The sequence below is a fragment of the Bufo gargarizans genome, chromosome 4, assembly GCF_014858855.1.
Source record: "Bufo gargarizans isolate SCDJY-AF-19 chromosome 4, ASM1485885v1, whole genome shotgun sequence".
Taxonomy (NCBI): domain Eukaryota; kingdom Metazoa; phylum Chordata; class Amphibia; order Anura; family Bufonidae; genus Bufo; species Bufo gargarizans.
This window is the reverse complement of record NC_058083.1, coordinates 213,069,225-213,082,228: the sequence shown is the minus strand read 5'-3', so window position 1 is coordinate 213,082,228 and position 13,004 is coordinate 213,069,225. Positions and strand designations below refer to the sequence as shown.

The 13,004-nt window shown below is 47.7% G+C and overlaps 1 protein-coding gene across 1 annotated transcript in view; it reads left to right on the top strand.

Annotated features, from left to right (window-relative positions):
* The window catches only part of LOC122934071 (probable cation-transporting ATPase 13A4), a 197,091-nt gene that overhangs the window by 98,037 nt on the left and 86,050 nt on the right, over positions 1–13,004 (top strand). Inside the window, exon 15 of the mRNA XM_044289220.1 lies at positions 12,715–12,804. Within this exon, the coding sequence (XP_044145155.1) occupies positions 12,715–12,804 (90 nt within the window). The remainder of the gene's footprint in view (positions 1–12,714; positions 12,805–13,004) is intronic.

Here is a 13,004-nt window from a genome sequence, read left to right as displayed (position 1 = left end):
ACCTGCATACCTTGGAAATAATGGAGGCCATTTTGGCACCAAAGATGACAGAAATGAAAGCAGGCCCAGCATGCATGTGGAACCTACACTCCCTGAATTGTATGGTAGCCGTCATGGCACATCACAGGTAGAATTTAGTGTTAGGAACCCGTGTTACAGAGATCGCCTTGACGTGTGGCAGACGGGCTCAAAAATTTTTGTACAAAATGTATTTGCCAAGCATCTCTAATTTTTAAGTATAGCATTAGCAATTATTATGCATTTTTGTACTTTATTTGGTTTGCATTGCTGTTGCATTCATGTTTTGTTTTACAGAAGATTTGTTGTAGACATTTCTGTGAAAAATGTGATCAATATATAATAGCTGTTCCAAATAGTCAATACATACTAATGTACATCACCAAAATAAATAAATTCTTCCAACTAGGGACATAATGCTTGCAGAGAGGCTGCACAGGGGCCCGGAGGAAAGCTGCAATAATTATCTTTCCTCTGTTTTTGGGGGATACATAATTATTGTAGCCAGTAGGTGGCAGCATCACGCATGCTGGTCTTGAAGTACCATGGGACTGTGGGTGAGAAACATGAGTGGAGGAGACAGAGAGAGAATGTGTGGACCCTGGTATTCTTCTATACAAACCAGGACAGGAGCTAGGACAATTTCAGAAGGCAGTGCATATTTAAAGGAAGGATAGGGGACTTTGAATGGATATTCTCTTTAGGAGTGCATAGGATAGGGGTGCAGGGTACTGAGTGCTAAGAATATTAGGTAATTAAAGGAGTTGTCCAGGTGAATAAAATAGCTGCAAAATATGCCACCTCTACTGCGGACTATAAAAGGTCTTTGCTTACATGACAGTAGTTATCATCGAAACATGAATGTTTCTGCCAGTCACCTGCTGCAGTGATGATGCCAATAAGTAAGGCATGTTTACACTGTGGTCAGTGATTGGCTGCAGTGGTCATGTGCTGTCATGTAAGCAGTAACATCACTTATGTCATTTAAGCAGTGACCAGCAGGGGCATGTGTAGATGTTATTAGTGTTGAGTGAGCATGCTCGGCCGAATACCAGCGCATGTTTTGCGGCTACTAAGCAGCTAATAAATGTGCAGGTAAGTACTGCCCTCCCAGTAATGCAAGTAGCCATGTTGGCTACTGGCATTACAGTGATTGGCTGGCCGGAACACGTCATCGGGTGCTTATAGCTTATAGCACCCGATGGCGCATGTCCAGCTCATTCTAAGTCAGGGAGAGCTGAGCATAGGAAGGGACAGAGAGTGTAGGGAGTGTATTTGAATATTATAAGTGTACAAAAGCGTTTCAGTGTAAGGACTATTGTGTGTGACAGCAGCAATATATTCTTGTAGCGCAACCTGCGCTAAATTGCTCAGTGTTAGGGAGAGTTGTGCATAGGAAGGGACAGACAGTGTAGGGAGTGTAATAGGAAGATTTTTATACAAAACCCAAAGAGACCCAAAAGTCCTGTTAAGGACTATTGTGTGTGACAGCAGCAATATATATTTTTAGCCCTTCCTAGGACGCCGCGGACTGTTAAATTATCGGCACCACATCTCCTGTTTAAAGTGTGCGCATCCCTAAATTATCAGTGACATCCAGTGCAGTTTTGTGGCGCTGATAATTTAACTGTCCGCAGCGGACACCATCTACGGAAAAAGTGTACTGGATGTCACTGATATTTTAGGGATGCACACACTTTAAACAGGAGATGTGGCGCGGATAATTTAACTGTCCACAACACAGCAGCGCTTGACGTGAGCACGCGCTGGAACTTAACGTTCCACATGTTGGCCAGGCTTTGTGAGCAGCAGAGGGCAGTTGTGGAATACCAGCTGCAACATGGTCATCGCCTTTCCAGGCAGCTTCTGCTATTCACAAGCGAGGAGTGGGCATGAATGTCTGACCTCTGTGAGGTTTTAATAAACAATGAGGAATCAACACAGATGGTGAGTGACTATAACGCTATTATCAATGTAACCATCCCATTTCTGTGCCTATTTAAACTCTCGCTTCTCACAATTAAGGACAACGCTTTGCATGTGGAAGAGGGGGAAATAGGGTAAGACATTACACTGGGTGATAGCCAGACCACCCTCAGTTCGTCTTCTCAGCGCGAATTGGACAATGAAGAAGAGGAGGAGGAGCAGGAGACGGTTGCCTCCGCTACAGAGGGTAGCACCAATGGAAGTTTAATTCCATCTGTTCAGTGTGGGTGGGCAGAAGAGGATGAAGAGGATGAGGAGATTGAGAGTGATCCTCCTGATGACGACAGCAAAGTCTTGCCTGTTGGTACTCTGGCACACATGGCTGACTTCATGTTAGGCTGCCTTTCCCGCGTTTCGTGCATTATACATATTTAAGACAACACAGATTACCCTTCTGGACCCCCCTCTACAAAGATAACTTCTCATCTCTCATTCCTCTGGTGGAGAGGACGAGTAAAACTGTGCAATACCAGAAGATCCTTGTTGAAAAATTGCTCCAAATTTTTCCATCTGACAACGCTGGCATCAGAGTCCGCAGTTCCTTGGCCAACTGAGGAGGGGAGACAAGTGGAACACACAGCAGTCTGGGACAGTTTCATGACACCACGCCAGAACCTTCACCCTTATGCGCGGCCTACTGTCACAAGGAGAGAAAAATTGTGGAAGATGGTGAAGGAGTTCATAGCAGACCATGTCAGCGTCCTCAATGATCCTTCAGTGCCTTACAACTAATGGGTGTCCAAGCTGGCACGTGGCACGCCCTGCCGCAAGCGTTTTTGTCTGAGCGGGCATTTAGTGCTGCTGGTGGCATTATAACAGATAAGCGTATCCGCCTGTCAACTGAAAATGCTGACTGTGACAGATCCATCTGTATAGACCTACAGTGGAGGAAATAATTATTTGACCCCTCACTGATTTTGTAAGTTTGTCCAATGACAAAGAAATGAAAAGTCTCAGAACAGTATCATTTCAATGGTAGGTTTATTGTAACAGTGGCAGATAGCACATCAAAAGGAAAATCGAAAAAATAACTTTAAATAAAAGATAGCAACTGATTTGCATTTCATTGAGTGAAATAAGTATTTGAACCCTCTAACAAAAAAAGACTTAATACTTGGTTGAAAAACCCTTGTTTGCAAGCACAGAGGTCAAACGTTTCTTGTAATTGATGACCAAGTTTGCGCACATTTTAGGAGGAATGTTGGTCCACTCCTCTTTGCAGATCATCTCTAAATCCCTAAGGTTTCGAGGCTGTCTCTGTGCAACTCTGAGCTTGAGCTCCCTCCATAGGTTTTCGATTGGATTAAGGTCCGGAGACTGACTAGGCCACTCCATGACCTTAATGTGCTTCTTCTTGAGCCACTCCTTTGTTGCCTTTGCTGTATGTTTTGGGTCATTGTCGTGCTGGAACACCCATCCACGACCCATTTTCAGTTTCCTGGCAGAGGGAAGGAGGTTGTCGCTCAGGATTTCACGATACATGGCTCCGTCCATTTTCCCGTTTATGCGAATAAGTTGTCCTGTGCCCTTAGCAGAAAAACACCCCCAAAGCAAAATGTTTCCACCCCCATGCTTGACGGTGGGGACGGTGTTTTGGGGGTCATAGGCAGCATTTTTCTTCCTCCAAACACAGCGAGTTGAGTTAATGCCAAAGAGCTCTATTTTGGTCTCATCAGACCACAGCACCTTCTCCCAGTCACTCTCTGAATCATTCAGGTGTTCATTGGCAAACTTCAGACGGGCCTGCACATGTGCCTTCCTGAGCAGGGGGACCTTGCGAGCCCTGCAGGATTTTAATCCATTGCGGTGTAATGTGTTTCCAATGGTTTTCTTGGTGACTGTGGTCCCTGCTAATTTGAGGTCATTAACTAACTCCTCCCGTGTAGTTCTAGGATGCTTTTTCACCTTTCTCAGAACCATTGACACCCCACGAGGTGAGATCTTGCGTGGAGCCCCAGAGCGAGGTCGATTGATGGTCATTTTGTGCTCCTTCCATTTTTGAACAATCGCACCAACAGTTGTCACCTTCTCTCCCAGCTTCTTGCTAATGGTTTTGTAGCCCATTCCAGCCTTGTGCAGGTCTACAATTTTGTCTCTGACATCCTTGGACAGCTCTTTGGTCTTTCCCATGTTGGAGAGTTTGGAGTCTGCTTGATTGATTGATTCTGTGGACAGGTGTCTTTTATACAGGTGACTAGTTAAGACAGGTGTCCTTAATGAGGGTGACTAATTGAGTAGAAGTGTCTAACCACTCTGTGGGAGCCAGAACTCTTAATGGTTGGTAGGGGTTCAAATACTTATTTCACTCAATGAAATGCAAATCAGTTGCTATCTTTTATTTAAAGTTATTTTTTCGATTTTCCTTTTGATGTGCTATCTGCCACTGTTACAATAAACCTACCATTGAAATGATACTGTTCTGAGACTTTTCATTTCTTTGTCATTGGACAAACTTACAAAATCAGTGAGGGGTCAAATAATTATTTCCTCCACTGTATATTGCTGGTTCGTCTGTTTGCCTTCATTTCGCTGGATTTCCTGTCCGTATGCCCCTGTTCGTGTGTTTCCCCACATACCGATTGGAACTACTGAATGGATGGACACCCAATGGCCTCATTGTTCACAAAGGACTTGAACCAACTTGAACTCCTGGTCTAATTCGTGCCATTGTGGGATGCTAAATGTCTGTGTATTGAAAAGGGTTGTGTCATTGTGTCTTTAAATGGTGATGTCTGTTCTGTTGTCCCCACATGTGTATTGGTGATTTCCCTCTGTCTTGAGAGATAATTGGATTATTTCTCGGGTGTTGCCAGGGCAGAGAGGAGAAAACCATAATGCATTGTGGGGATGTATTGTCTCTGTAGTGCTGCATGTCTGTCCTGTGTCACAGTCTCCATTCTGGGCCCCTAGGGCGTGTCCACCAGATGGGGACCTGCATAAAAATGGGCGGGTAGCCCTCAATAAAGCATTCCCTGTTTGACTTTCAAGACGGAGCTTGGTCTCGTTTATGGAGGGATTTATTATTGGGACAGCGCTTTCGTATATTGCTAGCTGTGGAAGGAGTTCGACTGAATTGCTGATCGGGAGTTGCCACGTTCATATGCTCCATTCGGGGGTTTGATGATCGGCTGGATTAAAAACTGCATTCCTGGAGAAAGGGGCTTATTCACTAACCAGCGGCGTCATCTACCTGGCGGTGAGTGTCGTAACAATTGTTGGCAAGCAACGGGAAGAATCCTACCGCCCAGAAGGCCAGCTACAAATCCCAGGGTGGAAATGCAGTATGAGGAATTAAGATGTGCTACCCTTAAAGATATATTGGAACGCAGAGGACGATCAGTGAGTAATCTCAAGAAGAGAGAGATTATTTCTATATTATTGGAGATGGATGCAGCACAGGGAACAGAGAGAGCTAATGTGCCTGGCATACTGGATTTAACACCCGAGGAGATACAATTTAACCGGGCAGTCCAGATAAGGCTGGCACACTTTGGCCCCAACCCTGCAGCAGATATTGTGGTCCAGGTGCAAGCAGCAGTAGCAGCACAACAGACGCTCCAGGGAAGAGGAGCTGCAGCAGCAGAGGTACCCCATAATAACAATGGAAGGAGAAAGGTACCTTTTGCTGCATTTAGACATTTTGTGGAAGCGGAGGGAGAGATTGACGGGTTCCTGGCCGATTTTGAAAGGCAGTGTGCCTTACACCAGGTACCCGCAGAGGAATGGGTCACTATCCTCTCTGGGAAATTATCCGGCCGGGCCAGTGAGGCTTTTCGGGCCATCCCAGAGGAGGACCTTACAAGTTACCGGGCAGTAAAAGATGCCCTTTTGGCCAGATACGCTGTCACCCCTGAGGCGTATCGGCGGCGATTCCGGGACATTAACAAGCAGGCTGGCGATTCTTATGTGGAGTGGGCATGCAGGGTACACCGCACCGCAGCCCACTGGATGGCAGGGTGCCAAGCGGTAACTGGGGAAGAGGTGCTGCAAGTATTTTTGTTGGAGCACTGCTTTGATCGGTTACCTGCAGGAGTCAGAGAGTGGGTTAGGGACCGCAAACCCGCTACCTTACCTGAAGCTGCTCGTCTGGCCGATGAATACACAGATGCACGAAGGCTAGACCAGACAGCAGCCAAGGTCCCTACCCGAGTGGAGTACAAACCGGCAGCACCTCCAACCACTACTGTGTATCACCCCCCAGCGCAACGCACCCCCACAATACCACCAGCGAACAATTATGTTCAGCCAGCTCGGTTCAACGCCCGGGATTACTCTCAGCCTATCCGGTGCTATGGGTGCAAACAGTTGGGGCACAAGAGACCGGAGTGCCCATTGAACAATACCAACCCAGCGCAGTCGTGGAGAAAACCAGCCGGCGGAAATCAGCAGCCACCCCAGCCTTCCGCTCACTGTCTTGAGCAGGAGGAATTTTGGGGTATACTACATGAGGCGGATCCAGTACAAGCAGCCCAGCAGGATAACCGGCAGCAGCACAGGCAGACCGTTAGACTAAATGGCAAAGTGGTCACTGGTCTGAGAGACACCGGGGCCACTATGACCCTGCTCCAAAAGAACCTTGTTTCGGAACACCAACACACTGGAAATACTGTGGCAGTGAGGGTAGCAGGAGGCGCCGTGTTCCGTCTACCTGTTGCCCGGGTTCATTTGGATTGGGGAGTGGGCTCTGGACATGTGGATGTGGGGGTTATGAAAGACTTGCCTGCTGATGTCTTGCTCGGGAATGACCTGGCCCCTTTGGTTTCTGCTTATGCTCCAATGGGACCTGCTGATGTCCACCCAGTGACTACCCGGGCCCAGACCCGTGTTGCTGGAACCAGCCCACCTGCCACCGAGACCCAGGTAAGACCCGATTCCCCGACTGATGCCCTAGGACAGACCTTTGCTAGCTGGGATTCCCCAGAGGAGTTTGGGAGGGAAACTCAGGCAGATCCGACTCTCCAGAAGTATAGAGACAGAGCAGATACTGGAGAGGAAGGAGTAGATGGGGAGCAGTATGAATGGGTGGGGGACAGGTTATATAGGATCCCTAAACCGTCCCAGAAAAGTGTTGCCCATCCGCCGAATCGACAGCTGGTGGTGCCCGCAAAATACCGGCAGGAGATTCTGCGGATAGGGCATGACGTTCCATTAGCCGGACATCTAGGGTCCCGCCGCACAGCCTATAGGATCATGCAGAACTTCTTTTGGCCAAATTTTAATCAGGCTGTGCGGATACATTGTAGTACGTGTGACACTTGTCAACGGGTAGGAAAGCGGGGGGACCACCCAAGAGCTAGGCTTATGTCTATGCCTATCATTGGGGAGCCCTTTGCCCGCATAGCCGTTGACATTGTGGGTCCACTGGCCAGGGCTAGTCCATCCGGTAAGAAGTATATTGTCACCATGGTGGACTATGCCACTCGCTATCCAGAGGCAGTAGCGCTGTCTAATATAGAGGCAGAGACAGTTGCTGATGCCCTGGTTAGGATTTTTACTAGGGTCGGGTTCCCTAAGGAGATTCTCTCTGACCAGGGAACCCAATTTACCGCTGTGCTCACCCAGCAACTGTGGAGGGTGTGCGGCATTAAACCGATACTTAGTTCCCCGTACCATCCACAGACTAACGGCCTCTGCGAGCGATTTAATGGCACCCTCAAACAGATGTTGAGGACCTTTTCTGACACTTGCAGAGACTGGGAGCGATTCCTGCCTCATCTGTTGTTTTCTTACAGAGAGGTGCCCCAGGAATCTACTGGGTTCTCCCCCTTTGAGTTGCTCTATGGGAGGAGGGTCCGCGGACCCCTAGATCTCATTAGAGGCCACTGGGAGGGGGAGACAGAGCAGGAAGGGACCCCCATAGTGCCGTATGTCCTGGAACTCCGGGACCGCATGGAGAAACTGTCCCTGATGGTAAGAGAGAATCTCCAGGTGGCCCAGGGGAGACAGAAGAGATGGTACGATCGGGGTGCCCGGCAGCGAGTCTTCCAGGTTGGGCAGAAAGTGCTAGTGCTCAAACCTGTGAAGGCGAACAAGATGCAAGCATCTTGGCAGGGCCCGTATAAGGTGGTAGCTCAGGTGTGTGATACTACCTACCTTATAGCCAGCTGTTCAGATGAAAGGATCCAGCGATCCTTTCATGTGAACATGCTAAAGGAGTATCAGGAGAGACCGGAGGATGTCGCTGCAGTATGTGCCCCTGCTGCAGACGATACAGAGAGTTTACCCTTACCCGATTTGTTAGAGAGGGACTCCCAGACTGACCTTACTAGTCTTGTACAGCTAGGGGATAGATTAAGCCCCACAGAGAAGGGACAGGCAAGACAGCTTCTGTGGGAGAAGCAGGCAACGTTCTCCCAAGAGCCTGGCTACACTACCCTAGCTGTACATAAGGTAGAGACCCCTGGACAGAACCCTCTACGACAGCCCCCGTACCGTATCCCTGAAGCAGTCCGAGAAGGAATGCGGAAGGAGATACAGGAGATGACCCAGCTTGGGGTCATCGAACACTCCGATAGCCCTTGGGCTCCGCCTGTAGTCCTGGTGCCTAAGAAAGATGGGACCACCCGGTTCTGTGTAGACTACAGGCGGCTCAACGAGCGGACCACCACTGACGCCTACCCGATGCCCCGGGTAGACGAATTATTAGATCGTATTGCCAGGGGACGCTATCTGACCACCATAGACCTGTGTAAAGGTTATTGGCAGATCCCCCTGGCCGAGGATGCTATCCCCAAGTCGGCCTTCATCACCCCATTTGGCTTGTACCAATTTAAGGTCATGCCATTTGGGATGAAGAATGCCCCGGCTACCTTTCAGCGTATGGTGGATAGACTTCTTGATGGATTCCAGGAATTTGCTTGTGCATACCTGGATGACATTGCGATCTACAGTGGGTCCTGGGAGGAACACCTAGTACATGTAGGGGTAGTTTTGGACAAAATTCGGGCTGCTGGCCTGACATTGAAGCCAGAGAAGTGCCATCTAGGCATGGCTGAAGTGCAATACCTGGGTCACAGAGTGGGGTGTGGGAGCCAGAGACCGGAGCCGGCTAAGATAGAGGCAGTAGCTAACTGGCCCACACCTATCACTAAGACCCAGGTGTTAGCCTTCCTAGGGACAGCAGGGTATTACAGACGCTTTGTCCCAGACTACAGCACTATTGCTAAGCCCCTGACTGACCTGACCAAGAAAAATCTCCCTAAGCAGGTCCTGTGGTCTCCGGCTTGTGAAGCTGCGTTTCAAGCACTCAAACAGGCTCTTGTAAATGCCCCTGTCCTGGCTGCCCCAGTCCCTAACAAACGTTTTCTCGTCCATACAGATGCTTCCATGTATGGACTGGGGGCTGTGCTGAGCCAGGTCGGGGAAGATGGAGGAGAGCACCCTGTCGCATATCTCAGTAGAAAGCTGTTACCCCGAGAAGTGAGTTATGCGGCAGTGGAGAAGGAATGCTTGGCCCTGGTCTGGGCATTGAAAAAGTTAAGCCCTTATTTGTATGGACAGGAATTTTCCCTTGTGACGGACCACAATCCCCTTGTCTGGCTTAACTGGGTCTCAGGAGACAATGGGAGACTGCTGCGGTGGAGTTTAGCTTTACAACCGTATAACTTCACCATCAGCTACCGACCCGGTAAGCAGAATGGGAATGCAGATGGATTGTCCCGGCAAACCGACGTTCTTGCTACCTCCTAGTCCGGTCATCACCAAGTTGACCCGCCAAAGGGTCAAGCCTGGTCTGCCGGAGTGTCCCACAAGGGGGGAGCCGTGTGACAGATCCATCTGTATAGACCTATATTGCTGGTTCGTCTGTTTGCCTTCAATTCGCTGGATTTCCTGTCCATATGCCCCTGTTCGTGTGTTTCCCCACATACCGATTGGAACTACTGAATGGATGGACACCCAATGGCCTCATTGTTCACAAAGGACTTGAACCAACTTGAACTCCTGGTCTAATTCGTGCCATTGTGGGATGCTAAATGTCTGTGTATTGAAAAGGGTTGTGTCATTGCGTCTTTAAATGGTGATGTCTGTTCTGTTGTCCCCACATGTGTATTGGTGATTTCCCTCTGTCTTGAGAGATAATTGGATTATTTCTCGGGTGTTGCCAGGGCAGAGAGGAGAAAACCATAATGCATTGTGGGGATGTATTGTCTCTGTAGTGCTGCATGTCTGTCCTGTGTCACAGTCTCCATTCTGGGCCCCTAGGGCGTGTCCACCAGATGGGGACCTGCATAAAAATGGGCGGGTAGCCCTCAATAAAGCATTCCCTGTTTGACTTTCAAGACGGAGCTTGGTCTCGTTTATGGAGGGATTTATTATTGGGACAGCGCTTTCGTATATTGCTAGCTGTGGAAGGAGTTCGACTGAATTGCTGATCGGGAGTTGCCACGTTCATATGCTCCATTCGGGGGTTTGATGATCGGCTGGATTAAAAACTGCATTCCTGGAGAAAGGGGCTTATTCACTAACTAATTATTCATCTACCTGGCGGTGAGTGTCGCAACACTGACTCTTATAAAAATGAACAAGGTCTGGATTGACCATGACTTCTCGACTCCACCAGAAGAAAGCAGCTAAATACAAAGGCACTTTAAATGTTTTGTTTATAATGTACTGAATACACTGTATTCCCAATGCACTCCTTCCACCACAAACAAGGGTATATGGTTGAATCTTTCTTTTCTCATCCTCCTCCTCCTCTTCCATCATATCAACATGATTATTCGTCAAATATAATTCCCTCGCATATATGCCCTTCAAATATAATGTTTTACAGGGTCAGCTTACCTGCAGGCCCTCACATATAATTTTTAGAGGGTCATCTCTGCTGCAGGCCCTCGCATATCATTTTTTTAGAGTGTCAGCTCAGCTGCATGCCCTTGCATATAATTTTTTAGAGGGTCAGCTCAGCTGCAGGCCCTCGCATATAATTTTTTTTAGAGGGTCAGCTCACCAGCAGGCCTTCACCTATAATCTTTTACTAGGTCAACTCACCAGCAGGCCCGCCACTTAAATCTTTTACAGGGTCAGCTCACCAGCAGGTCCACAACTCAAATCTTTTACAGGGTCAGCTCACCTGAAGGCCCTCGCATTTCATTTTGAGAGGGTCAGCTTACCTGCAGGCCCGCACCTCAAATCATTTACAGGGTCTGCTCACCTGAAGGCCCTTGCATATAATTTTTTAGAGGGTCAGCTCACCAGCAGGCGCTCACATATAATTTTTTACAGGATCAGCTCACCAGCAGGTCCGCGCCTACAATCTTTTACTGGGTCAGCTCACCAGCAGGCCTGCACATAAAATCTTTCACAGAGTCAGCTCACCAGCAGGCCCGCACCTCAAATCTTTTACAGGGTCAGCTCACCAGCAGGCCCGCACTTCAAATCTTTTATAGGTTCAGCTCACCAGCAGGCCAGCAACTCAAATCTTTTACAGGGTCAGCTCACCTAAAGGCCCTCGCATATAATGTTTTACAGAGTCAGCTCACCAGCAGGTGCTCGCTTATAATTCTTTACAGGGTCTGCTCACCAGCAGGCCCGCACCTAAAATCTTTTACAGGGTCAGCTCACCTACAGGCCCGCACCTAAAATCTTTTACAGGGTCAGCTCACCTGCAGGCCCTCACCTAATTATACCTAATAGGTAATTTGTGCGCATGCTGCCTTACTTAGATGTGGTAGCCGTAGCCGTTTCTCAGGCTCCCTCTTCAGAATCAAACACTGATTCCCCGTTACCCGTAGTTACAATGGTTTGTGCTGACAATAACATCGAAAGTTGATAGGCCAGACATGCAAAATAATTATCGCCGTCACAGGGATGTGCGATCGGGCCCAGTTTAACTAGAGTCACCAAAGCGGCATCATGCCCTCGCCCATAGTGTTTTAGATGGTCAGATCAGCAGGCCCTTGATCTAAATGTTTTTAAGGGTCATCAGCAGGCTATCAATCATCATTTTTCAAGGGTGTGTATGATGTCCTCCTTTTGTGTAATAAAGGGTGTATTGGAGTGCCGGTTCCATGTAATTTTTTGCAGCCTTTTCACTTAGTGCATAGGCTTTATGAGTAGAGTCCCACTACATGAACAATTGTACCACAATGTGAATGAGGCCCTCCTTTATGTAATATACAGGTTGTATCAGAGTGCCTCTTGCTTGTAATTTTTGGCAGCACTTGCACTTTATATACAAGTAAATATACAGGAAGGAATGTTTCCTATCAATATTTCCTCTAGAATCGATTTTTTAATTCTATTTTGTGCGTATTATTGTCAGTCTGTAAAAGTGGCGTACTACTCGGACAACATCGTTCCCAGCAGCTACCTGCGAGTCCAAGATGCATCCTGACATCCTTCCCATGCTGTTACAGAACGATTTCGGTGGTGTTTCCATAAATTTCTGACATTTTTCTATGAACAAGGCACCCTCCCCTCTTCAGAACAGGGGGTACCTGGTTTAATGCTTGGGTTCTCCCATTGACTTCCATTATGCTTGGGTGCTTGGTCAAGCACCCGAACATCCTGATGTATTCGGCCTAAGCCCCCAAGCACCCGAACATCTTGATGTGATCGGCGCGAGCCCCCGAACACTACGGTGCTTGATCAACACTAGATTTTATTTTATGCTAGTCTTTTATGGAGCTGTCATTATTTCATCACTGACCTTTTTGACACATACATTTGCATGCACCATATCTAACTTTTTTTTTAATGCTTTTATAGGAAATCGACCAGTCCTGTCAAGTGGACAGCAATGAAAATGTGCCCAAAAATCATCATCTTATTGTAAAGCCTGGAGTTCATTTTGATGCAGTAAGTAGAATAAGCCAGTTGTAAAATAAAACACTGTTGTATTTGTCAAGAATTTTCTTACACTATAAAAACTTTTATCAGTCATACACTAAAATGCATGAGCAGAGGTCATTTGCATATAATATTAATCTATATTATAGTACAGCCTAGTCTGCTTCGATTCAATGGGGCTGAGCTACAACTCTGTCATGTGATGTCAC